This window comes from Trichosurus vulpecula, chromosome 1 (assembly GCF_011100635.1).
Source record: "Trichosurus vulpecula isolate mTriVul1 chromosome 1, mTriVul1.pri, whole genome shotgun sequence".
NCBI classification, from domain to species: domain Eukaryota; kingdom Metazoa; phylum Chordata; class Mammalia; order Diprotodontia; family Phalangeridae; genus Trichosurus; species Trichosurus vulpecula.
In genome coordinates this window covers 297290734-297316495 of record NC_050573.1, presented here as the reverse complement: position 1 = coordinate 297316495, position 25762 = coordinate 297290734, and the positions used below count along the sequence as shown (strand labels likewise).

Here is a 25762-nt window from a genome sequence, read left to right as displayed (position 1 = left end):
AGGGCTTCTGTCTGTCCGTAGCAACACATACATAGTTACCTGAGTGAGAAAGAGAGAGAGAGAGAGAGAGAGAGAAGCACCAACATCTGGGTTTTCAAAGCCAGGGGGCTCCTTAATGGCTACCCAGAGTCTCATCTGGTCAAATCACAAGAATTCTCTTCCAGTTTGTGAGCCCCCAAAGCAAATCCTCTCCTCCTGCAGTTCTGAGAGTTCTAGATAAACAGCTACCCTCAGAGTATATATACCCTTTTTTAGGCCTTGACACCTCTTGAGGGCTTCACACCTCTTGTGACCTAATTAAGAAAAGGGTGTGAGCCTTCCTACAAACAAGGGCAAGACTCAATTAAAGGTACTTGTCTGCCTTAGTGCTGAGAAGCACTCCAAAACAAAAGGCAAGAAAAAGTCCCACCTTCCTTGCCATTACACACCTATCTTGCAAGATTATTGTAAGGATCAAATGAGAAAATAATCGTAAAGTACTCAGCACAGTGCCGGGCAGATAGTATTCACTATATAAATATTCCCTTTCCCTTCCCTCTGCAGTTAGTATAGCAGTATTCATTATTGTTCTCTGAATCCTTATAGATTTGTATAAGTCATCTCTACTTCTGGGACTCAGCTCACCAGCTGCTTAGACCATAACTCAGCAATTTTCAAGCCCAAAAGTTAGTCCCTGGACACAGAGCTCCATTCCTGACCTTCCAGGTACAAGGCTTAGCACCAAGGTCTTTGAGATTCAGATTTCAGGTTAATTAAAGAAGCCAAAGCGGTCCACAAGGTTTGTATTCATGGCTCATATATATGGAAGCTGGGTAATGATGTGTATTTCTATTTGTAGAAAATGTAAATAAAGTCTACAGAAATTTCTTTGCTCCTCTTTTATCATGCCAAAAATAAATGAGAAGATTTTTGAAATTACTTTTCTTAAATAAAGTGTTCTATGCCAGTCTTCTATTGAATAAATACACCATAGGTGACTAAATTAAATGATGATTTTCCACAATAAATGACTAGAAGGTAATCTTTGATATTTGACTTTCTTATAGTTGCAGAAACTAAAGTGATACATCATTCATTTTGTTTAAAAAAGAAATATGATTCTTAGGAAACAATTATGCAAACCACATTACCCAATTCAAATGTTGGCAATTTTTCTCTTCTTAAAAACCATGGTTAAGTTGAGTTTTAGAGTTCTACATTTCAACCCAATTTAAGGATCCCCTAGGATTAGAGATAATCATTTTCTGGAATCAGGAAAATATTTTCCACTGGGTTTCTCATTGCACAGGTCACCTGCACTGCACAGGTCCTTCAAACATCAATGCAACAACACACCTATCTATAGCTAATTCACATCCTCCAAGCATATAAATGAGTTTGGCAGTGGCAAGTACTCCAGTAATTCTCCAAAGACATCAAATTACTTGCAGTATGGTTGGTCACTAAAATAAACTCTATACATACCAGGCTTTAAATGTTTGCATGCCACCATCTCCTACTTCTTTTTAAAAATTAGCTATCCAGCTAATATTAGATTTTAGTAACTTACCTCTATAAATGTAAAGTTATAAATACAGTAACTAAATATCCAAATTTCCTATAGTTAACCCACAAATAATTCTGGCAATGGCTCTGGTGTGAAAATTATTTAGACCAGATTTATAGTCCTTTTCCTAATAGCAGTTGACAACCTGGGAACCCCAAATCAAAAAGGAATTCTGATACTAGGTATATAACTGTGGCCCACACCCAATTTATCAGTACAGAGGTAAGGCAAAAGAGAATCTTACTCCATTCATCTTAGTACATGTATAATTCATATGTAGAGATAATCAGTAATTGACAGGATACCTATAAAATGCCATTTAAAATCTCTAGTGGCTCCATTTTTTTAAATATTTGGTAGTACAAATATTTAAGTATTCATAAGTAACTCACACTCCAAAAGTTGTTTAAAGCTCGTTGTTTGGCATTCTAAATACATTTGCTCCCCCCCCAAAATAAATGTCATAAATGGTGGCTTGGCTCTCAGCCAACTCTTAACAATAACAATAATAATAATAATAGGTAACATTTATGTAGTGTCTAATATACGTCAGGCAACGCACTAAGCACTTTACAAATAGTATCTCATCAATCCTTACAACCACCCTGCAAGATAGGTACTATTATTATCCTCGTCTTATAGCTGAGGAAACTGAAGTCAACAGAAATTAAGTGACTTGCCCAAGGATACACAGCAAGTAAGTGTCTGAGGCTAAATCTGAACTCAGGTCTTCCTGACTCCAGGCCCAATTCTCTATCCACTATGCTACCTAGCTACCCTGACAAAAGCTTATTAAATCTATAGTGGAGTTTAAATACAGTGTGAAAAGTACTCTTTCCTCTATACCTAAACATGGACAAATTTACTTAATGAGAAAATACATTCCAATGTCTAATTACATGGAACAAAATCAAAGGTAGGTAAGATATAGTCCACAGAATACCAGTAACTTGTTGACTAAATACATCTGTATAAGAGATAGTAACTCTCTACATTTGAAGAAAAGGTACCTCTCTGGATCTATCAACTCCACAGGTGTCTTAAAGCAGGGTATAAAAGGCAATCCCACTCTTGTTACTTATACTTTGAGGAAATTTAGCTGACATAATGATCAATTTAACCAATGTCAGACTCAAATGGGATAATGTATGTAAATGGCTTTGCAAACCTTAAAGAGCATCATCACTTGTGCAAATAATAGGTAGGAATACTCATTTGAAAACACCATATAACAACCTCTTAATTTTTCATCTGTGAAAAAGACCACAAGAAAAGGTCATATTTAAGTGTTCTAAACTCTTTTTTGGTAAAAACAAACAAACAAAAAAAACTATTAGCTTTCCTAAGCTACAGTCATGGCTGAACTTTCCATGATTAAGTACAATGAAAGAAAAACAAAAAAAATTTGTAAAACCCACATCATTTTACCTAAAATTCAATGCCAATAAGGATTCTTATAAACTAAAATCCTATCTAAGCTCAAAATTTTAAACAAAACAATTTGAATGTAGCAGCAATGAATTGAGTTAATCCAAATATAAACTTACCCTGCATGTGGAGCTGCTATCCCTTTATGAGAGGGAGATAAGTTCTGAACTTTGCTTCCAAAAGAGCCACTGACAGAAGACCCTTTACTTGAAGGTGCAGCTTTCAAAAAAAAAGAATGAATATTAGTGTTTACTAGCACTGTAGTAGAGACTATTTTGCATCTCTTTAAAGACTGTCATGGTAATTATTCTGGGGTAAGAATAAGGCACAACTACAAATTATGGAGAAAATTTAAAACTGCAAGAAATTCTCAGAAATCAAGAAAAGAGCCATTCTACAATCTCATGACAATTTTGGCTGGTTTCTTTATTCAATTAAAAAGATGAAGTACTCACATATGCCTAATAGTGTATCATATAATTAAGCATTATCATATAATTACATAAGATAGTGAAAAGAGCCTTTCAACGTAACCAAAAGTGCCTTATGCTCTGAAGTACAGCAGACCTTTACAGGTGGTATCACAACCAAAAGACCAGGAAATATTTGGGATTTTGCTGTTTTTGTTGTTCTGGACAAAAGGTAGCATCAAAACAATAGCAGTAAGAGGTAAAAAGATTTATGATACGGCTCTAAAATTTGGAGTCACTGAGGCTAAGTGGTCCTAATGACCATAAACATGTAAGCAATAACAAATACACTGCACCTTGCCATTGTCCTGACTCATTATGACCCTGTATCAAACATGTAAACTATCATGGCTCCTGTTTGGATTAGACTCTAGGCTGACTATAGCATCTGTGGTGCTAACACCTATTCCTAGAGCCCACAATTACCAACTCAAACCCTCGCCAAACTTCTGGTCCCAATTAAGAAAGTCCCACTCAAGTGTGGTATTGCCTAATGTCCCAGAGAATTTCCCCATCACATCTGATTTTGATTTTGATTAGGAATGCTAGGAATGCTTCCTCCCTCAGCTGGCATTATCTGTTCTCAACCAAGCTCATTTATAAAGTAGAAAACTTCCCTGCTCAGACTCCATTCTGAATGTGCACCCCCAACTCTTCCCCATCAAGATCTTTGCCAACATAGATGTCTCCCTTCCTCTCAGGTGACTGACTCTGGCTGTGAGAGTTTGTGTGGCCAAATCCGCCTGTACTATCATACAGTGTGTGTATGCTTTGTTTATTTGTCTGCTTGCTGGACTACACAGGAATAAACTTCGTGTTTTTACAAGCTTCCTGAATACCAATCTCCTATAAATCTTTTAACTTGAGTCTCTGCTCTAAGCAGAGCCAAGAAACCAAATACAGCAATTAGTAAGAAGCAAAAATAACTGTGGTTGGGAAACCTGAAAAATAACATCATTGAATGATATTTTACTTAATATCACAGATACATTATTTTTCTTCAAATCTCAGCAATTTTTGCAGTCAAGCATGTCTTGTTTATTTTACTTCACTGTATGTATAATTCACATGTAGAGATAATCCATAATTGAAAGTATGCCTATAAAATACCATTTAAAATCTCTAGTGGCTCCATTTTTAAATATTTGGTAGTACAAATATTTAAAATTCATAAGTAATTCACGCTCCAAAAGTTGTTTAAAGCTGGCTGTTTTGTATTCTGAATGCATTTCCCCCCACACACTACCTTCATGTCTTATTCTGGTAACATATTTGGAAAATACCTGTGAAATTTATGGTACTTCATACCTACAACAGATTTGCTAATGCTACTTGGCTGTGGTAAACGTGAGGATGCTGAAGGCACTGTTCCTGGAGAATTTGTCTTTTTAAGGGCAGGAGGCTTGTACTAAAATAAGGAAAATAAAATAAATTAGAAACTTTGCGATAATCAGCACAAACTTTTCTTGGAAAAATGTTCTCTTTTAATTGCATGTTATTCTGTTAGATTTAATATGCAGTAACTTTTTAAGAGTAGTAAATTACTTCAGAATCTAGACATCAAGTAATATAGACAGAACAGAAGCAAGCAGTAATAGATTCTTGCTGTACTTTAAAAGCTAACATTCAACCAAACAGCATATCAGTGAACCATCATGAAGACTTTTTATTAAGTAAATACCAAGCTTCCATAAGATTATGGATCTCAGAATCCCAAACTCAGATAAATGAATAATCTTGCCCAAATATGCTGATTTTAGGGTTCCTATCAGTCTAGATATGACTGAATTCATAAGGTATAGAAGAGAATATGATGTCACCCTATAGGTTTCCTTTTTAAAAAGAGATCATATCACCATTATTATTCAATACTGTATTAGAAATACTAGCTCTAACAGTAAGAAAAAGAAATTGAAGGAATGAAAATAAGAAATGAGGAAACAAAACTATCAGTCTTTGCAAATGCTACAAGGGCATATTTAGGGAATCCTAAAGAATCAACTAAAAAAAACTGAATAATTAACAACTTTAGCAAAGTTGCAGGATATAAAATGTATCCTAGTGTGAGTAAACTTATAAATTTTCTCCCAAAAGGACTTTGTGCACAAATACTAACAGAAAGAGACCCCATTTTTTTTTTTTGCTACTTCACCTGAAAGCACATTCAAATACGCCTCAGGATGTTTAGATATATATTTTTAACACTGAAATTTGCTTGAAAACTTTCCATCATCAATGAATGTGTCTTTGGAATAAATGTTTTTAGTAAAAAAAAAAAAAAAGAAAAAAAAAACATTTAATTTAAAAACTATTATAGACAGCAAATTAAAGTAGATTTCATACACAATATTACCAATATAACTATATCCTAAAATTCAATATTTACATGAATTTTCACGATTATTTTTATTGAAATCTTCTCAAAGGATCAAAGGATCTAGAGTGGAAGAAGACCTTAAAAGACATATAGTCCAACAACCTCATGTCACTCTATCAGGAAACTGAGGCCCCTAGAGATCATGTGACATGCCCAAGATCACCCACTTAGTGACACTGAGCCAGGATCCAAATCCAGGTCTTCTGACTCCAAATCCAGTGCTCTCTGAGCTGTACAACAGCATTCCCAAAGTCTCTGCCACCACTTCACCACTCACAGGGAACAAAAGCAAGATCAAGAGCACATTTTCTGTTAAGGTAGAGCAGAATACGGGGAAAGGACAGGGAGACCATAGGATCACGGATCTGGAGACAGAACGGGCCTCCCAGTCCAAACTGCTTGTTTTATAGATAAGGCCAATGAGGCCAAGATCGCATAGGTGGTAGGGTTTGAACAAGTTTCTTCAGAGTCAGTACTCTTTCTACTGTGCCAAGTTGTCACCAAAGTAAAAAAGAAAAAGTAATTAAAGAATACTGGCAAAGCAAGGAAGAGAATGGAAAAGAAGCTGGGTGTGAAGTTGTTCAAAGAAGTGAAAAGGAAGCTAGGGATGCTGTCAATTTAAGAGCTGAAAATAGGGCATAAAGTTGTAAAGGGAATAAAGGGGCAAAGAGGTAAGAAGAGCACATCTGGAATACTATCTTCAGTTCTGGGTACCATGTTTTAAAAAGAACAAAACCTTAACCAAAGATCTTCCAGAGGACAGCAACCAGAAATGTAAAAGACCAATAGAAAAAATTATTGATTCTTAGCCTGGAGACAAAAAAGCTCAGAAGACACCTGATAGTGTGGAAGAGATTAGCTGCACTGTTCAATCCCCAAGGACTAAACTAGGAGTAATGAGTGGAAGCTGAAAAGAGGAAGATTCAGGTTTGCTGTTAGGAAAAGCTTCCTACCCTTTAGCGCTACCTCCAAGTACAATGGGCTGCTCAGGAGAGAATGAGTTCTGCCTTACCAGATGGACCCTGTTGGATGTGTTGTAGTAAGAGGCTTTTTGAGGTATGTGCTCACTCTACTATGGGCCCTTTCAACTCTGAAATTGTTCTTCTGTGAACATTTCACTTTTTCTTCTAAATCTGTTTTTCTTCTTAATCATTTTTTTTCCTTATGACTCCTCAAAACTATCACATTAAATATACTTAGAATCAGACTTTTGGAGCTGGATGAATACTTGGTGATCATTAAATCCCAGGCCAGTGATACTTCTCATAAATTACAATGCCAATCTTCTTAAATTAATTTAATTTCTAAATAGCAGATAAGATGTATGAAAATGTCCTCTGGAATATAATCATACTACTTTGAACTCTATGCAGTCTTTCCCATCTGTCCCCAGAAATGGTTTAATGGTTAAACCAACAAATCCCCTTAATAAAAAGGATTTGTTCTGTGAAGTTTGGATTCACTGAGAGGGCTGCACTTGAGGACCTAGAATGCCACATGTGGCCTCAATGCCACAAACTCCCCACCCCAGGTTTAGCCCATATCATTTTACCTGTGCTCGAGAAGTTGACTTTCCTTTAGTATCAGTGGAAAATTTGCCTTTGTTACTAATACGAGCAGCTTGTTCCTTACAGAAATTAATGTGTCTGTCAGCTGCATTTTCATTGAATCTCCTCTGGCAATATGGACACTGAATGTAATCTAAAAGAGATATAAATACAAAAATAAATTAATTGTATGTGAAATGAGGGTTAAATTATGGCAATTGTATATATTAAAAAATGTATACATATATCATGCATTCAAAACACACACACTATAAATAAGATACTAGAGGTGAGTAGGAAAATGCGCTAAGTTATAAATTGCCAGGTTCTTCATTGTTTTATTTTTTAGCTGATAAGCCATGTCTGTCCCCATTAAGGAAGACTTGGAAGAGACAGCTGCTTAATTCTAGCTTTTCCCTACCATGACCTCACCTCAGCTAAGAGGGAAAGGGGACTGAGAGGAATAAGTGGAAGAGATGAACAAGAATCCTCACAATACTATGGTATTGAAAAGTAAAGAAATAACACTTCATCTCTATTTGTCTCACATTCTTTAACTGAAGATGAAAAATTCTGTGGAATGATTAACTTGGAAAATATACTTGGTATATTCATCATACAAAGTATTATATTTTAAAAATAAGGGCCTGAATAAGGTATAGCTTAGTACTTCAACAGGAAAAAATATTTTAAGTAAAAATGGTTTTCTCAATTTATCATATGGGTTCTCCATAATTTCTTTATTTTCAAGTTAGGCCTTGAAACGGTTTCCAGAAAGTCTCTATTCTGTCATCTTGCTGATCACATGACTATGTTTCATATGAATGACAACTACACGATCAACATTCTAATAAGATGAAAAAAATTCCAGTTGTGCCAGCTAAGATGGAGCTGAGTCATATTATAGGCCACCAGGAGACAGAGATGGCACTCTTAAGTATACCTAACATGAAGAAACTGAAATCATCATTGGGGCTTACTAGCTACCATTGCCATTTAACTGCACAATTATTACAATAAACCAGTTTCCCAAAGATCCTATGAGCTTCCAGTAGATGTCCACTACTGAGGTGTTCAAAGAACTCATGTCAGTCCCTCATGCGTTGTAATGGAAGCAAACTGCTCCAAAATAGCCACAGAGATCATTACTCCTTCTCCTGAGCTGTCTCCTGAAACCTGATTAAAACGTCAAGGAAAATAAATTGCTCATAATCTAGGCAAACCTTTCTCTTATTCTATTGAAAGCAGCCTAGTACTATTCTCTTGAGAGAAGCCTAGAACTAAGTAAAAAAACTAATTACTGTGACCTTGAACAATTCCTCAGTAATAAAACTCAATGAGCAACAGATCTAATGGGTATTCAGCTTCTAAATTTGGTATATCCTAAGGTGTTACAAGTTATGATGGGTCTGCTGCACAAGCCTAGCTCAAAGATATTAGGGAGGAGCAACCCCTTTCTCCTTAAGAATTTTAGCCTGAGTACTGTCATAGTCAGGAATTATGAAACTCATTTATCAACACAAATAGCAATGGAACACATTTTCCTAGGTCTTCCTGACTCTTGAGTCCTACCTGACTCCTTCAGAGGGATGATTTATCTCTATAGGTACCCTTCCACATTTACAAATGAATAGAATTGTGGGATAGAAAGAGCAGAAGGCCTATTCTATATAGAATATAATCATATAATACATAATATTACTCATTCTATTATGATGGATTAGAAATGGGTCATGTGAGAGTGTTAAAGACCCTCTATATGGTTAAATTATACTTTTCCCTGGGTGTAGCACAACACACATGGTTCCCATTACATCTTATAACATACAATCTACACATAAGCTGACATACCCAGCAAAAAGTCTAATGGGCTACGACAGGGAATCTGTTTTATGAAGTTTAGATTCAGTCAAAGGGCTGCACTTGAGGACCTAGAGGGCCACATGTGGCTTCAAGGCTGTAAGTTCCCCATCCCTGGGCTATGCCAACCTTAATGCAGTAAAGCTATTCTAATCTTAAGTGGCCTGGAGCTGCTTCATAAACCTGTTAAGGTCAAGTCACCATAACAGGCCTGGTGGACACTAACAAATATGGCGCATCTTCAACCTAACTTCCCTGCCCCCTCCAACTCCCACAACTATCACAATGACAGTATACTTGTTCATCTTGGAAAGATTTCAATTCGAAACCTTCCGCTCACTTTATTTCTGACCAAAGTCCAGCATTCATTTCAAACTTCTGAACAACCCTTTCTCCCTACTCTCCTACCTGTCCCTAGCAAGTCAAACTATAGCTTTTCTACAATCCACCATTCTCAAACTGAGGGTCAGACTGAGTAAACCAAATTTATACTGATACCATATTGCCTACCATCAAAGATAACTGGTCCACCTTTCCTACTGGTGACTTGTATTTCAATAATTAAATGCATGCTTCCTTTCAAAAACATGCAATGTATCTCAAACTACAGAGCTCCTCCTTAATTCTTAGCATCTATAATGCTCCATACCACTGTCCCTGTAGCCAAACAGTATGTGAAGAAGCTAGGTGACTGCTAAGCCTAAATCATAGTAATAGGTAACATTCATAAAGCATATTAACACTATATGATGCATACATTATCTCCTCTGAGCTCTACAACATCCTTGTAACTACTTCAGATATTATCCCCATGTTACAGATGAGGAAACTGAGGCTCAAAGAGCTTAAGTGAATTTCCAATATTACAAACTTCAGAAGTAGAATTCAGAGCCCAGGGTATCCTGGCTCCACATCCAGTACTCTTTCCATATCATATTACCTTTCAGGCTACTGACCACAATCACCAACTCTCTGCAAACCCCTGCAGGTCAGACATGAAGTATGGCTATTGACTTTCACAACAGATAACACTACTGAAAACTGAAACAAAAAAAAAAAAAACCCTTTTAACTGAGGCTTCCTGACTCCATGAATATCATAAACCCAGTCTTTCAATAGTCATGGGCCCAAAAGGCACAGGTTGCAACATTTCCCCACTTCTGAAAACACATCTACCAGTAATGGGTGATAAAGAAAAATTTGCAGTCTAATTCCCAAATGCAGGGCAAATGTAGTACCTAGTGGATTAGAAGGCTTGTGGCGCAAATATAAATGAGAACCAGTCAAGAACTTCAACCACATTTCCCACCTAACCTAACCATTTCTTCTGCCTGCACAGTATTTCTTATCAATCCTGACACTCTGGGTATAAGGAACACTACAAGCAAGGGGAAGATGCCTAGACCTTCGGCGTTGCCACTACTATAAAACATTCTTATCTTTGAGTAATAGTAGATGGAAGTGGTACACATAAGAAGTAACATTACTATTCATTAAGTGAACATTTATCACATTCTAGACATGCATGTTCCTAAATCTGGAATCTGGTTTCTCTGTGCCTTTGAACCCTAGATTCAGTTCCCTGGTGACAATTCCTGGACTTTGCTCCTATTTTCCTCCTAGATGGACCTCTATGGTAATTTAACTTTTTTAACTTAACTCTAATGGAATTTTTAACTTAATCCTTAATGGCACCCTAGAAATCCTGCTGAAGATTCCTGGGCAATGTGGATATACCCATATCCCTGCTTGTACACGGCACATAACTAGCTTGAAAACACAACAAAATTCAGAGTATTACTGAGTCACTTGATTCTGTGAGCAAACCTCTTCAGACAATCTAGGTTCTCCAAAAGAGAAGCTATTAGAAAGAAAACCATGCTAGAAGGTAAACCACTATATAGACATGAGTCAAAACTTCAATGGCAAACTTGCTGTGTCAAGATGTCTGCTCAAGTAAATAAAAGAGAAACCTCACTTTAACAGTATTTTTATATTCTTAAAGCATCACAACATTAAATATGTAGTTTTTGTCAAGAGATTATATTGACTAAATTTGATTAAAAACACTAGTTACACATCTGTTTCACTGTGGAAGATAAATAAGATGTGGGCTATTAACATTTGAAATTAACCTTAGAAGTAAAATTATTATGAAATAAGCCTTTTCTGTATTAGGAAGTACTGAAACAATGGAGTTATGTATGTATGTAATTAATCAATCACATTTTAGATAAAATAACTTTAAACCCACAACTAAAAACCCTGAAGTTATCTTTAGTAGTTTAAAGCAATTTGAAAATGATCAATGCCAAAATTATAAAATTGTATATTTTTCCCCCTTTTACATGCTGAATCACAACTATGCTATAAACTCAGGCTGTTTCCTTTGAATTAAAAATTATGACTTATCAGCCCATGACCATCATATTAACAATATAATAGCAATGTACATGGGTATCTTTCAATAACCCCCTCATATTAATATGTCTCATCAATATTATATACCAGGATCATAAGAAGGTGGAGGTGGTGGTGGAAGTTTGCCACCCTCTTTAAGTGCCTGATCAAGTCCTTTAGCTGCCCTTATGGTGGCAATGAATTCTTCATGTTTTCTTCTCCAGTTAGACTGTTTCTTTGGAGGTTCTGGCTAGAAAGAAATTTTTCAAAAAAAAAATGAATAACAAAAAAAAATTAATTTTTGCACACTGAAATTAAAATGGATGGCAACTTCATTTTACTTTCAATAATGTCTACTTCAAAGGTGTTCTTAAGGTTATAGGGGGAAAAAAGTTTAAGGAGAACATTATAGAGAGTGTCCCAAAAGTCTCAGTAGTTTTAAACTCATTCTAACAATTTAAAACTCCACTGAGATTTGTGAGATATCCTGTATATGAATCTGATATTATGGTAACCTTTTATCCAATTGTACATTCATAAATTACCCTAATACACGAATAATGAATTTTATATATTGAATAAGACACTGAATTGACAAAGTTTTTAAAAAAATCACTATCATTTGGTTGAAACATCAATATCTAGTATAAAGGATTTTATTTACGTATTTATTTATTTATATATGTGTGTGTGTGTGTGTGTGTGTATATGTATATATGTATATACATAGAGAGAAAGTTAATGTCATTTTTTTTTCCAAATTAAAAGGCAAGGTCTTTGAAAAAGTTCAGGTTATTTCAATAAACAACCTTGTAAACTAATAAAATATTTTTTAAAGTATAGGCAGTCAAACCTTTTGTTCAAGTCACATTTTGCCACAAGTTCATTCCATACTATTCAATGATGTTGCCTTTACCAACCATTCAATGCTTTCTGCTGTTTTTCAGTTGAAGAGGATAACTATACACAAGCAGTTAAGCTTCACCTCACTACAATCCATGGGTTTCATGGAACATATTTAATCTAAAAGGGGAAACTGCTGGTTTATTATTTCTAGACGCTGTATAGCAACTAAGTAATGCATGCAGATACAATAAATGAGTAGGATTGTGCACTTAATTGACTTGCCTCCAGATCAGAAAATACCAGAAAAAAAAAAAAAAGTTGAGCTAGATGGTGATAGAAACTGGGTCTATTTACTCCTCTTCCACCTCCCAACAACTGACTGTTTTCCCACTTTATTAACACACTTAGAAAACTTATAAAAACAAATTACTGTTCAGGAAGATTTATCAACTCAAGTACAATTTGTTAATTTTTTTGTTCATTATGGATGTTAACGATTCCTTAAGATTTAATTTGAAGTGATTTAAACCTATTATTCTGCTTGTCTATGGTTGGTATGACAGTATTATACTAATACTAGGTGGAAGTTGCAAAAAAGGCAGCTTTTCAGCTCAATTAATGTTTCCTAACAACTCGAACTGTCCCAAAATAGAATAAGGTGCCTTGTTGGCAAGTAAATTCTCCATCGCTAGAAATATCCAACCAGAGGCTAAATGAACATTTTTCAAGAATGTTGCAGAAAAGACTGATGCTTTCAGAAGGGAGAGGCCCAATTAGAGCTAAAGCTCCTTCCATCTAATGATTATATGACAGAACATAAATTTAAAAGAATTTGATATTTTCTTCTACAAAAAGTACACTTGCTTATATATTATTTTCTAAAAATTAGTTTTTATTCCAAACTTAGAAAAGCCAAAAAAAGGAAGCATTTCCATATACAAATAGAACAGATAGTGAACACGAAACTGTGACTTGCTTTTCAAGTATATAATGAACATATTAAAGCTGTCCTGATCATCTGTGTTTCCCCCTGAATTTCCTTCTGTTTGCTTCTTTGCATTCTTAAATCCTTCAATTACCCCTTTTATTTTTCTTGACAATACTACTAGGTAGTTCCCCATTCTCTCCCAAAATACTATCCCCCTAAATTGGAAGGGGAAAAAAGGAAAAACAAAACATTTCTAACAGATTTGCATAATCGAGCAAGATCCACACAATGGCCAGATCAAAAAATATACATCTCATTCTATAATTTGAGATCATCAAATCTCTATCAAGAAGTGAGAAGCACTTTTATTATCTGTCCTCTGGAGTAATGGTTGGTCACTGCATTGTTTCTTAACTCTTAGAAAGTTGTTTTTCTTTACAATGTTATTATTGTATAAATAGTTCTGATTCTGCTCACTTCATTCTGCATAGGTCTGTAACTCTTCTCAGATTTCCCTGAAATCATCCCTCTTATTATTTTTATGGCACAATAGTATTCCATCGCATTCATATAACAAAATTTGTTTAGCCATTCCCCAACTGATGGACACACCCTTAATTTCTAGTTCTTTGCTACAACAAATAAAAAGTTAGTTTAAATAACTTTTTTACATATGGGTCTTTTCCCTCTTTCTAACTCTTTGGACATAGCCCCAGTAATGGAAAAGCAGTGTAAGAAGGCATATGTAATTCAGGAATTTTGGGGTTTGAGTTCCAAATTACTTTCCAGAAAGGTTGGACCACTTCACAGCTCCACCAAAACCGAAAATATGTAATTGATTTCCTACAGCTCCTCCAATAATTTGTTGGTTTTCTTTTTAGTCATCTTTGCCTATATGGTAGAAGTGAGTTGATTTAATTTGCACTTCTCTAATTATTAGTGATTTGGATAATTTTTTTTTCATAAGGCTCTTGACATTCTATCTTCCATTGAGAATTGCATATTCATATCCTTTGACTATACCAGGTAATATTTAAGAAATACTGTTCTTTTTATCAGGGAAATTTCCAGCAAAGATTTTTCCCCAGTTAACTGTTTCCCTTCTGATTTTTACTGCATTAATTTTGTTTGTGCAAAAAATTGTCAATTTTATATAATCAAAACTACATTTTATCTCTGTGATGCTCTCGTGTCTGGTCATGCACTCTATCCCTAACCCCTAGTAACAAAAAGTATTTCCTTAAATGCTCCTCTAATTAATGTGACCTTTTATATCTAAATCATGTATTCATTTAAGTTTACCTTGATCTACAGTGTGAAGTACTGATCTAAACGGGGCAGCTAGGTGACGCAGACATCCTTCTATGACACAAATATTATCTTGATATTTAAACCAGGGAGAAACAAAGCAGAGAAAATGACTATGGAATAATACCCCTATTGAACACCGACGCAAAAAAATTAGTTAACATATTAATGCAGAGGTTTAGACCTAACTGGATTTATACCAAGAATCCTGAATTAGTTTAATACATGATAAATAGTAAACATGAGAAGCCATACTAATAATGGTAAAAATGTAATTATGTTAAGTTGGTGAAAGTTTTTTAACAAAACACAGATTTCTACTTAAAAGGCTAAAATGCATAGGAATAAACACATTTTCCACTAATATGATTAATAGTATTTATCTAAAACCAAGATGCAGAATTATTTGTAATAGGGAAATTCAGAGCTAGGTTTCTTAATCTGAGGATCATGAAGTTGATTTGTAAAATATTTTGATAACTGTATTTCAATATAATTTATTTCCTTTGTGATTTTATATATTTTATTTCATGCGTTTAAAAACACTCTGAAAGGAAGGTCTATAGGCTTCAACAAAGGCTAAGATGCCCTGTTTCAGAGGCCTTTCTAATAAAACCAAGGACAAACAAAGGATGTACCTTATCGCCATCTGTATTCAATCTAGTGCTAAAAATTCTAGATATAGCAGTTAGACAACTGATTATGCATTACTGAACAAAACTAAACTTTTCATAGCTGACATGATGGTATATTTAGAGAGTCATAAAAATTTTAAAAATCATTTTTGCATAGTTTATTCCTGGGATTAACTGCTCTTTGCATGCTTGAGAGAATTCACCAGTAAGTCCATCTGGTCTTGGGATTTTCCTCTTTGAGAGCTCATCTGTAGTTTGTTAGATTTCTTACTTATGAAATCGGGTTATTCAATTTCCTAGTTTGTTATCTGGGTAATTTTTTATTTTTTGTAAATATTCATCCATTTCATCTAAGTTATCATTTTGTTGGTACAAATCATTCTTTCTTCAGTCTTCATTTGTTGTAAATTACTTTTAATTTCTGACTAACAATTTGATTTTCTTCTTTTCAAAAATATTACTCTTCTATTAAGTATTTTTCATCAAAATCCTTTTATCAATCATATCAGTGGTACTTTAGCTTTCATCTTTGTCAATGTCTTCAATTTTCAAAATTTCTCTATTGATGTTTAGTGGGTATTGCTCATCCATTTAGTGGGTATCTCATCTCTCATCCCATTCTTTTCAAAAAAGGTAGTAAGAATGTCCCCAACATTAATAAGCAATACCCTTCTACTCCACTTGCCCTTCCCTTCTCCTTGAAATGATACCAATCACAGGATTTTGCCATCTATTTGTCTTTAATCCTCACTTCATAATCAATCATCTAAAAATTCCTCCCACTTGAGCAACTGAGGCAGCTAAATGGCTCTGGGTAAATCACCTAACCTCTGTTTGCCTTAATCTCACTGGAAAAGGAAATAGCAAACCACTCCAGTATCTCTGCTAAGAAAACTCCACGGTGTCCAGGAGGTCACAAAGAGTCAGAACAACTGAACAACAGAAGCATCCAATCCCCTCTTTCTTTTCTCACCTGTTTCCCAAATGAATTTGTCATTTTTTTCTATACCAAATTTTTTGTGGGTGTGTTCAACCCTCCTCTGTCAAATTCAGATACAGTTCAAGTAAAGTTTACGTGATGCCCATTTCTCCCATCCTTTCCTCCACGTTTATAGAGTTTTTCTGGAGTACTCCAATTATGTGAAATATTAAGTTCTACACTCTCCTCTCACCCATGTATTTCTTTTAATCCCTTTCCTTTTTTTTTTTTTTTTTAAAAAAAACTTAAATTAAGACCATTGAAACAGAACAAATTTAACCCCAGGCTTTGTTGGTATTATTTGCTCTTTCTATGATTCTTGAAGTGAAAACGGTTCTAGTGAGACACTTGTTTCTTCTCTATTAAAAGATAATACATACCCATCAGAGTCCCTGCCAAGTGCTCCAATGTATTAACCTTATTAGGTTCTTTACTCTTGTGTTTTATACCCCAAAAATTCTATTCAGCTCTGGTCTTTTCATCAGGAATTCCTGAAAGTCTTCTATGTCACTAAAGATCCATTCCTCCCTCATCCATTTTTCCCTTGTAGGACCATACGCAGTTTTTCTGATATAATTTTTGGTAGTAAGCCTTTTGTAATATTGTATTCCAAGAGCTCCTTTCCATTATGATAGTAACTGCCAAGTTATGCGATCCCAATTGTGGTTCTCTGGTGTTTGAATTTTCTTTCTGGTTTCTTATAGTATTTTTGCCTTGAAACCTAGAAGCTCTGGATTTTGGTTTGAAATTGCTTGGAATTTTTATTTTAGGGTTTCTTTCAAGAGGGTGATAAGTGGATTATTCTTACTTTTACTTTGCTATCCAGTTCTAGTAAGTCTCAGCAGTTTTCATTCGGATTTATTAAAATATGGTGACTAGGTTTTTTTAATGTTATCTTTCAAGACAACATTTCTTAGATTATTTTTACCTTGACCTATTCTCTTAGTCTGTTGTTTTTGAGAGGATTTGCCCTACGTTTTCTTAGATTTCATTGTCATATTTCCTGTTGTCTGATGGAGTGATTGGTTTCTGTTTGGCCCATTTTACGTTTTGGGGGGTCTGTTTCTTAGGTAAGATTTTGTATCTTACGTGCTAAGCTATTTATTCTCCTTTCAATTCTTTCCTTTATTGTCTCATTTCATTTAAATATCATTTTAAAAAGTCTCTCTGAAGAATTCTAACAGACCTTCCGGCCATGACATTCCTTTCTCTAGACTCTGTCCATAGAAACTGAGTTTTCCTCTTCCTCTAGACTTGTTTCCTCAACTTCCTCAGATCCACAAAATGCCTTTATCACAACTATCTTCTTTAGTTTATTCATATTTCCAGCTTTACTTCCTGAATTAGAACTTTTTCATGATTTCCCCTGCATGTTTGGATAGGGTGGTAGGCTCATTTGTTCCCAATCAGTATTGTCTGGGGTCCTGCCACTAGCCCTTCCCTTCTGCTGGTATCTGCTGTGCACAAAGTACTGGTAGGCCTCATACTCGATGGTATCATCTGGGTAGAAAATGCTGACCTCTTTAAGGTCATTCATCAAGGATGGCTCACATCAGCTTACCACGAAGTTTCCAAGCCTCTAGAGTATATAAACTTATTGCTGCCCAGTTGATAGCAACTTTGCTGGCTAAAACACCCAGGGGGCTCGTCACTGAGGCACTCTAACCCTCCTTCTGATCTGTATCTGTGATGTATTTGACCCTACAGAGGCTTCCAGGTTGGAGCACTGCTGCTAAAAGCCAGAAAGCTTCCATGTGCAAGCTCCTCTTGCTTGGGTCTCATCTTTAATGCCTTCAGAATTCTGGACGTCCCCTTTTGCCAGCTTAAGCTGGATGAATGTACTGATTGTAGCATCTTTTTTTCTTAATTATTATTTGATGTGACAACTCCAGGTGGTTTTTTTATGGTACACATATGGGAATTGAGTTATTTTTATTCACTCTGCAATCTTGACTAGAAATGTCTGATATAATCCTAAAGCATTCTTCATATCCCAGAAAAAAGATAGCTTCATTCTAAAAAAGGTATAGTCTATGCCATTTAATTCTTCCCTAGATGAAGATGAATTTAACTACACTAGAAAAATTAAAGAGTTTTGAAGGAAATTTCACTTCTTCCCAAGCAGAGTAATAAGGTACTACTTTCAGGGATGAGTCTAAGATGTGGTTTTCTACTAAAAACCATTCCCCAGACACTGGATTTAGAAACCCCATGGATTTAGATATAAACATTAACATGACCAGTATAATATTGGATACATACTTTGGCATATACACTCTTTTTGTGTAGGTATTATTCCAAACCTTATATATTTACCCGAGGTTTAAGTGGTTTTACTGTTGGAATATCAGTTCCTTCAGCCCTCTGCCTGCTTGAATCAAAGGCCTTCCGTTTTTTAGTGGCGGTTTTCTGACAAATTGGTCCATGCTTTTTCTGTTAAAGGAAAGAAAAAACACAGTGCATCATTTTCTTTTCAATAAGGAATAATATAAGCTCTTGAGTTATCCAAGCTATTTTACGGAAAAACTCTCAAAGACAATATATTTATAGCAACCATGAAAACAGTTTATGTTAAAATCTGAAAGACAGTAGTGAGCAAAGATAATACATGCATGTTTTAATATAGTGAAACCCCACATTTAATCATATTCTAACTACTAATCAAACATAAACATTGTATTTTTTTCTTATTCAATTTTCTATGCCCTTAACATCTCTAGTCCCCACAGATCACATCAGTATTTTTTGCAATCTGTATTTGTCCTTACACTATCCCCAGTGCTGGTGCCACTATTATAAACTGCTTTGACACCTTCCATTGTAGTTCTTCCTGCTCAAGTTCCTATCTCTATACTTTGAAAGAAACTCATTGGATGAAATGGAAGTTGGAATAATGGAAAAGTAATTATTACATTCTTAGTGAGACCTGCAAAAAGAAAAAGTATAGACTTGCTTTTAGCCAACTAAGGTAATTATAGTCAAGAAGGGGCTATCAAAAGTCTAGCATGGTAATTTGGCCATAATGAACTGAGACACTGAAGAGCTCCAGTACCTTTTCAGTATTAGAGAATATCAGAATAAGAGTTCAACCTCTACCTGTAGCATGAATATATACTACTCCATCACTGATAAGTGGCCACATAGCTTCTGTTGGAATATCTCACAAGAAAGTCCACACACGTTTAAATAGTTCTCATTGTCAGGAAGTTGTTATATGAAACCAAAACCTGCCTCAACCTAATTTCTACCCATTGGATCTCCCCTCTGGGATCAAACAGATAAGCCAAAGGATAATATGATTTTGAAGAACTTAAGAGATCAGCTAGTTTAATGTCCTGAATTTCCCAAAGTCATAAATGTAATTGGCAGCAAATAGAGGATATGAACCAGTCTGACTTCAAATTCAGTGTCCTTTCCATTAAATTAAGTTGCCTCTCTTTCAAACGAGAATGTTTGAAATATTTTAAGACAGTGAGTGATAATATCCCTCTTGAGTTTTGGGGCTTCTTTGGTTTTGTTTTTTTGTTGTTGTTGTTCAGGCAAACATCCCTAATTCAACCTGAATGTCAACTGCCTAGCTGCATGACTCAATTTACTTCCTTTTTCTTCTTCTTCTTGGCTTCAAGAAAGGCAACAAAAGGATAAGCTTCAACACAATTTTAATGGGGTGGCTAGCTGCACTGAAAGATTATCAGAGCCATACTGAACTTCATATCTATACTTTGATTTTACTAATTTACTGTAGTTAAAGACACACACACACACACACACACACACACACACACACACCCATTTTTCAGGGGGGATTCTGCAACTATTCTAGTTATCTTTAGCATAATCCTTAACTTCTAGGGCTAAAATGAAAACCCTAGCAAGAATTATACAAAATTAAATGAAAATTATCCCTAGGATCACAATTATGGTTTTCTGGTACATAAAGATGTGGCGGATCTTTGTTTTATGTTTCTCCTCCTATTTGTAATGTTTTCCTTCCCTGTCTAGGAAAGTATATTTTTTAAAGTAGTTTCACCAAAATTCATTGTACTTTGGAAACCATTTAATATGCTAAATAGGATACCTTGCTGAGTGACTAACCTCCTAAAACAGTGCCTACCAGATAACACTTACTTCAAAGTCTTAAATGGAGTAATTTAATACCATAAACCTTCCTTTTCACACTTGTAAAGATGGACAGAATAATAAAACCACTTCTCAAGGTTATTTAAGACTGAAAGAAGACACTTACTTTTGTAATTACAAAGATAGCAGAAAAAAGGATTTCAATGGAAATGAATCAATGCCAGCAATACTTTCTTGAAATAATTTCATTGTGAAATAGGTGAAATTTATTGTTAACATCTTTTCCTCCTTCCTGAAAAGTCTCTCCCCTTTCTCCTCCTTGATGCTACCAATGCTGCTCACTACATTCTTCTTACCCTAGAATTCTAAACCTTTCATTCTTACAGAATCTTGGTCTCTGCTAGCTGTCAACTAACTTATTCACTGCTTTATTAGATATTTATTAATCACTTAGCATTTTCACTTTAATAGGGAAGTCCTGAAGATTATTCAAAATACAAAAGCTATGAAGCTCTAATAGAAGAATGAGAAAATGAAGTTAATTGGTATAAGTAGTTCTTTCCAGCATCCCATCCAATCACAATGTGGAGGCAGTTCCATATAAAGCTGTTATAGTGCTTCAATGAATCCATGATCTCATCGACATAGATATTCCCTCTACCAATGTGGATTCCAACGCATTGCTGACCTAGTAAATTCAGAAGCAAACAGGTAAATAATCAATGTACTCACTAAGGCAACTGGAAAGAAGGTTCTTCCACAGATCTTGCATGGTAACAATTCCCCAATTTGTACTACACTTCCATTTTCTAAGAGAAAAAAATCGATAAACAATTTTCAGGTTTCTTAGCTCACAAATTAAACTATGTAACCCTAAATCTTATTTATTACTAAATAGCTATTAGATCAACAAATTTAAATTAATGGAGTTCTGTAAAAATCTTAGTTATTTAAATTTTTAAATCCTATATATAAATATCTGGTACCCACAATATCAAATTATTACAATGATTTAATCATTCAGAACAAATATAAAAATACTTAAGAATTCAAGGACTATAAAATGGATCTCTCTAAACATTAATTTTCTTCAATTTACATTAACCAAAGGTTATTTTTTAAAATGAAAATATCAAGGACTTATACATTACCAAAAAGCCACATATTCCCAGGTACTTATGAATGGAACTAAGTTGGACTATGAAACAAGTTAACCCTGTCAGAACACAACACCCTAGGATATTTGAAAAAGAAAATTACTCTAGCACCCTAAAAGCAGTTTCCAAAAGTATTACTTAAAAATAAATAGCTTTGGAATTGAAAATCTGGCACTATGTTTTGTATTTTAAACAGGTATTTTGCTTTAAAGATAACCTGAGTACTTTCCCATGTAAAATGCATTTACATCTTCAATTATTTTACCATCACAAAAATAAATATTAAGAAACTCTGATCTCTATAAGTTATTTCAACAGCTGTCATTCACTTACTCAGGAAATAATCTACAATGTAATGAGTAGCTAGGCTACTCAAATTTTATTATTCAAACAATTGTCATCTATAACAATAACATTCATCACATCTTGGAACTATAGTATCTAACCATACAACCTAACTTTATTCCTAAATAATTTGTTTTTTTAAACCTGTCACATTCTACAAAAGGTTAAAATGAAAAGAAATTTTCTATTTTCTCATGAATCTTTTAATGCATACTTATTAACATAATTTTTCTTCATTTATGTTAAAGTTTAAGAAATAGTTGATTTATAAAGTGCCACTAATTATATTAGTTAAATTTTAATTTAAAAAAACAGTAAAAATATGACTGACTCATTTTAAGGGATCTGAGTTCCCCCAAATCCAGTGGAACCAAACAACAGCCACTAACCTAAATTCAAATACAGTAAGCAAAGAACTATATTTACTTCTAATTTCCCCAGTACTTCAATGCCATATTTTTTTTAAACTGGTAGTATCATATCTATCACAAAACGCTGAAGCCAGTACAGCAAAAGTTAAGCAACACAAAATACAAAAGCCAGGGTAAGCTCTGCCTGGTTCTTCCTTCTCCAATAGCAGAAGCTAGGTTATCTGGGGAGAGCAACTTCAACTCCTGGATCATCTAACTCTATTAACAATCCAGAAAGCTGAGGCTGCTGCTGATTGTTTTATCTTGAGGTGGAACTGATGGACTACAGTGTCAGCACAATAATAACCAATGAAATACAACCTGTCATATAATCTCTTAAGCTTGGTTTTCAGATGTTCTTATATCCCGCCCCCCTACCCCTACATAATAATAATCACGAACACATTCTCTAAACCATAAAATTCTATTAAAAAAATTTAAGTGTGTTTAAAGACAACTATATAAAAGAGGGACAAGGAACTGTGATTTCATTAGTAAAGTTGAGGAAACTCCCTCTACCAATGCAGGTCAGTACATTCTCTGCAACTTACATCTTCAGAAAGTTGCCTAAAGCACTGAAAGATTAAGGGTCACGCAGGCAGCATGTGTAAGAACAACCTGAATCCAGGTCTTTCTGGCTATGAGGCTGATACTCTAGTCATTATACCATACTCTCTTTTCCTACATATAAACTCCAAGCAGGTTATCTTTGCTATGTTTAACTATGAAATGGCCAGAGTTTGCCCAAATTTCTCATTCAATAGAATTCTTAGTATATATGTGCACAGTGCTCACTTGGACTATAAACTGAGATGAGAAAATAATGGTATCAAATGAGATGTTATAATGGTTAAGCTAAGCTCTACCTTAAATACACCTCAAGAGTGACAACATGTAAAATGAGGCTTGGCCGAGTCTTTATACATGATACAAAGGACCAGACAGTAAGAAATGATTGCCCCAACAGTGAGCGTTAAACACGCAATAGTGCACTAGTCAGTATGCCAGTGAGTAATAATGATTGCCCTTTATTCATGAACAAGCTCTGGAGTTCCACAGAATCCCAGAACTACCACATGACTATGGTTTATCTTCTCCTTGTGGAAAAATCATCTAGGATAAGAATGATCAGAGAGAGAGAGAGGAGTAAATGCTCCACAATTTTTCTCTGCACCATGCCTGAAAATTCCTTTGAAAGAGGGTAAATCTCATGAGGCTGGAAAGAGATCACAGCATTTTACCACAGCATAAAACTCCTTAGGTACAGAAAATTCTGCATAGCTACAACTGGGTGATTCTCCTAAAAAAAACTGAGGAAGAAAGAAAGTAGGTTCTTTTACAATTTGAGTGCTAATGGACATAAGATTAGCATTTTCATAATAAAAGAATAAAATTATCCATGTACCGCTAATGCTAGAAAATTTTCAAACAACCATGATCAAAAATATAAGCTATTATTATGAATTCATCCTAACCACATCATTGATGCTGATGGGAACCAATGTAGTTGGCAACATCAAAACTTGAGTTACAGGTGTCAAGATAGTAGGAAACACCATTTTCCAGAGTTAAGGTCCAGTAAGCAAGCCATGTCCCAGGCTTGGAATAACAACAATCCTTTGTGCTCTGGATGATCTGACTCTGGCAAAATTTACTGTTTGACCAGCACGAGGTATGCACTGAGGGATTTATAATTTTCATATTAGTCAATAACTATTTAGATTTGTTGGAGCTACCCTATTTCCCAGGAGATTCTAGCCTGACAACTGAAGCAACAGCCGTGGCGGGGCAGCAGAAAGCAATCGATCACATTTCCTGACACTCTAAACATTCCTGTGTTTTACCTGCTAAGTGAACCAAACCAGGTGCTTCACTCCTGTTCCCGCCATGCTAACTCTGGTTCTGTACTTGACTTAATAACCCTTAAGACTTGAGACAACCAACTTGGGGGCTGTTTCCACATGACCCAAGAACACCAGTATTGTCCCCAAAATGCAGGGACACCTGGCCTGCTGTGGGAACTGTTTACTCAAGACCTAAAAGTAACTGTGTTGGGTCCCGCCTTTTTATGGTTTTCATGCTTAAAAACCCTACCCCTGCCACAAGCCCTCCTTCTCAGGAGGACTCTGGTTTACAAAACTGTTTTTTTTTTTTTTCACTCTGAAATTAACCTTGATTCCTGACTCTCCTGTTTCTAGGCTGCTTTGTTCAGCTCTGGCCACCTACAGGTTAGAGAATGGTTCTAATCTGGTTGATATAGGTTTTCTTGAAATGACATTTAAAGATGTGAAGGAAAATACTACTACTTAAAAACTTTAAAAATTGTAATCCACACTTAATAAATAAAATAAGTTTAAAAGTAAAGGACAGCTGGGTGTGGTGGTGTACACCTGCAATCCCTGCTACTAGGAAATTTAAGGCTAGCATCTCCTGAGTTCAAAGAGTTCTAAATTGCACTGGGCTAAGCCACGGACTGTCCATACTACATTCAGAGGCCACCAAGCTGTCTAAGGAGAATTGAAGTGGCCCAGTTATGGACAGCGGGTTAAAGTTCCTGAAGGGGAAAAGAAATAAATAAAATAAAATAAACCCAGAACACTAAACAGTGACTACCTCCATGGACTTGCCGCAACTGACAACTGTAGTGCCAACACAAGAGGAAAATTTCGTATTACAGATTAGCCTTGCAACTCAGATCTCAGTATAATTAGATGAGGGGTACAATGCCTCTTTACAACCTAGCAGTCTACAGAAAAGCAAAAGTTCAAAGGTAGAAAGGAAAGGACAGTCTGGGGTCATATATCTGCAAGTCTCAGAGTGGCTGGCAATCCCTCTGAAAAATCAGCTAAATTGAGAGGATTCTTGAAGATGGTGGAGTAGGTCAGAAAACCTCAGGTTCTCCAAATTTCCTCCACAAAAAAAGACAGAACATCTCCTCAAAGTGATCATAGAGCAACAGAAATAAACAAAAGTCAGGGTAAAGCAGTTGTACTCTTAGGACAATGTAAGAAGACCCCAGGAAAGACTGGACCTCCAGGGGTGGAGGCTTGGCCTGAATGAAGTGCAAACACCTCCAGGCCAACTCCTGGGAATCAATAAACAAGCCCTGGGGCAGCTGGGTTGGGAGGCAGCCTCAGCCTCAGGAACTTTCACCTCAGGAACAGGGTTGGGGTTGGAAGACTGAGCAGGGGAAGATTTAAGAACCTTCCAATGTTAAGGGACACAAAGCACAGCTGTGCTGACTAGACAAGGTCCAGGCTGCTATGGGAGAGAAAGAACTAGCACACACCCGATGAGTGGGGTAGCAGAACGGCAGGGACCCTGCTGGCTGTGGGCACTTACAGAAAGGAAGAGTCCCTGATTTTGGTTCAGGGTAAAGAGAACAGCTGAAAGTTGAAGCCTCTGGAAGGACCACAGTGAGCAAGAGCTTTTTTTCCTATTAATAA

The 25762-nt window shown here is 35.6% G+C and overlaps 1 protein-coding gene across 1 annotated transcript in view; it reads right to left on the bottom strand.

Moving 5' to 3' along the window:
* Window positions 1-25762, bottom strand: part of ZC2HC1A (zinc finger C2HC-type containing 1A) — a 60399-nt gene that overhangs the window by 25686 nt on the left and 8951 nt on the right. The window contains exons 2-7 of the mRNA XM_036742041.1: window positions 21137-21213; window positions 18641-18757; window positions 11737-11878; window positions 7374-7522; window positions 4753-4852; window positions 3094-3193 (exon numbers count right to left, since the gene is read on the bottom strand). Coding sequence (XP_036597936.1) covers window positions 3094-3193; window positions 4753-4852; window positions 7374-7522; window positions 11737-11878; window positions 18641-18757; window positions 21137-21213 — 685 coding nt within the window. The remainder of the gene's footprint in view (window positions 1-3093; window positions 3194-4752; window positions 4853-7373; window positions 7523-11736; window positions 11879-18640; window positions 18758-21136; window positions 21214-25762) is intronic.